General features: G+C 74.9%; 1 protein-coding gene across 1 annotated transcript in view; it reads right to left on the bottom strand.

The window, feature by feature from the left end:
• IL17RE (interleukin 17 receptor E) overlaps nt 1–255 on the bottom strand; it is a gene marked incomplete at its 3' end in the record, with an annotated part of 9,568 nt that overhangs the window by 7,096 nt on the left and 2,217 nt on the right. Inside the window, exon 13 of the mRNA XM_009999319.1 lies at nt 12–239. Coding sequence (XP_009997621.1) covers nt 12–239 — 228 coding nt within the window. The remainder of the gene's footprint in view (nt 1–11; nt 240–255) is intronic.

Genomic DNA, 255 nt, shown 5'->3' with positions numbered 1-255 from the left:
CCTCCCCCGGCTCCAGAGGAGGAGGACAGTGCCACGCTGGCGTCCCACGCGTCCTCGCTGGGCGTAGAGCCAGGGCAGAGCCCCTGCTCGCCCCACGCCTCCTGCCTCCCACAGGTCCAGCCGCACGTCGCAGCCCAGCCCGGCGCGCAGCCGCTCGGCCAGGGCGCACACCAGCCCCAGGTGCTCCTCGGAGTCCGGCGAGTACAGCAGCAGCACGGGGCGCCCGCCCGGGGCACCTACGGGATGGAGGGAAGA

Source organism: Chaetura pelagica, unplaced genomic scaffold (genome assembly GCF_000747805.2).
Source record: "Chaetura pelagica isolate M959 unplaced genomic scaffold, ChaPel_1.0 scaffold316, whole genome shotgun sequence".
In the NCBI taxonomy this organism is placed as follows: Eukaryota; Metazoa; Chordata; class Aves; order Apodiformes; family Apodidae; genus Chaetura; species Chaetura pelagica.
The sequence above is the reverse complement of the archived record's forward strand: the minus strand, read 5'-3'. Positions and strand labels throughout refer to the sequence as shown.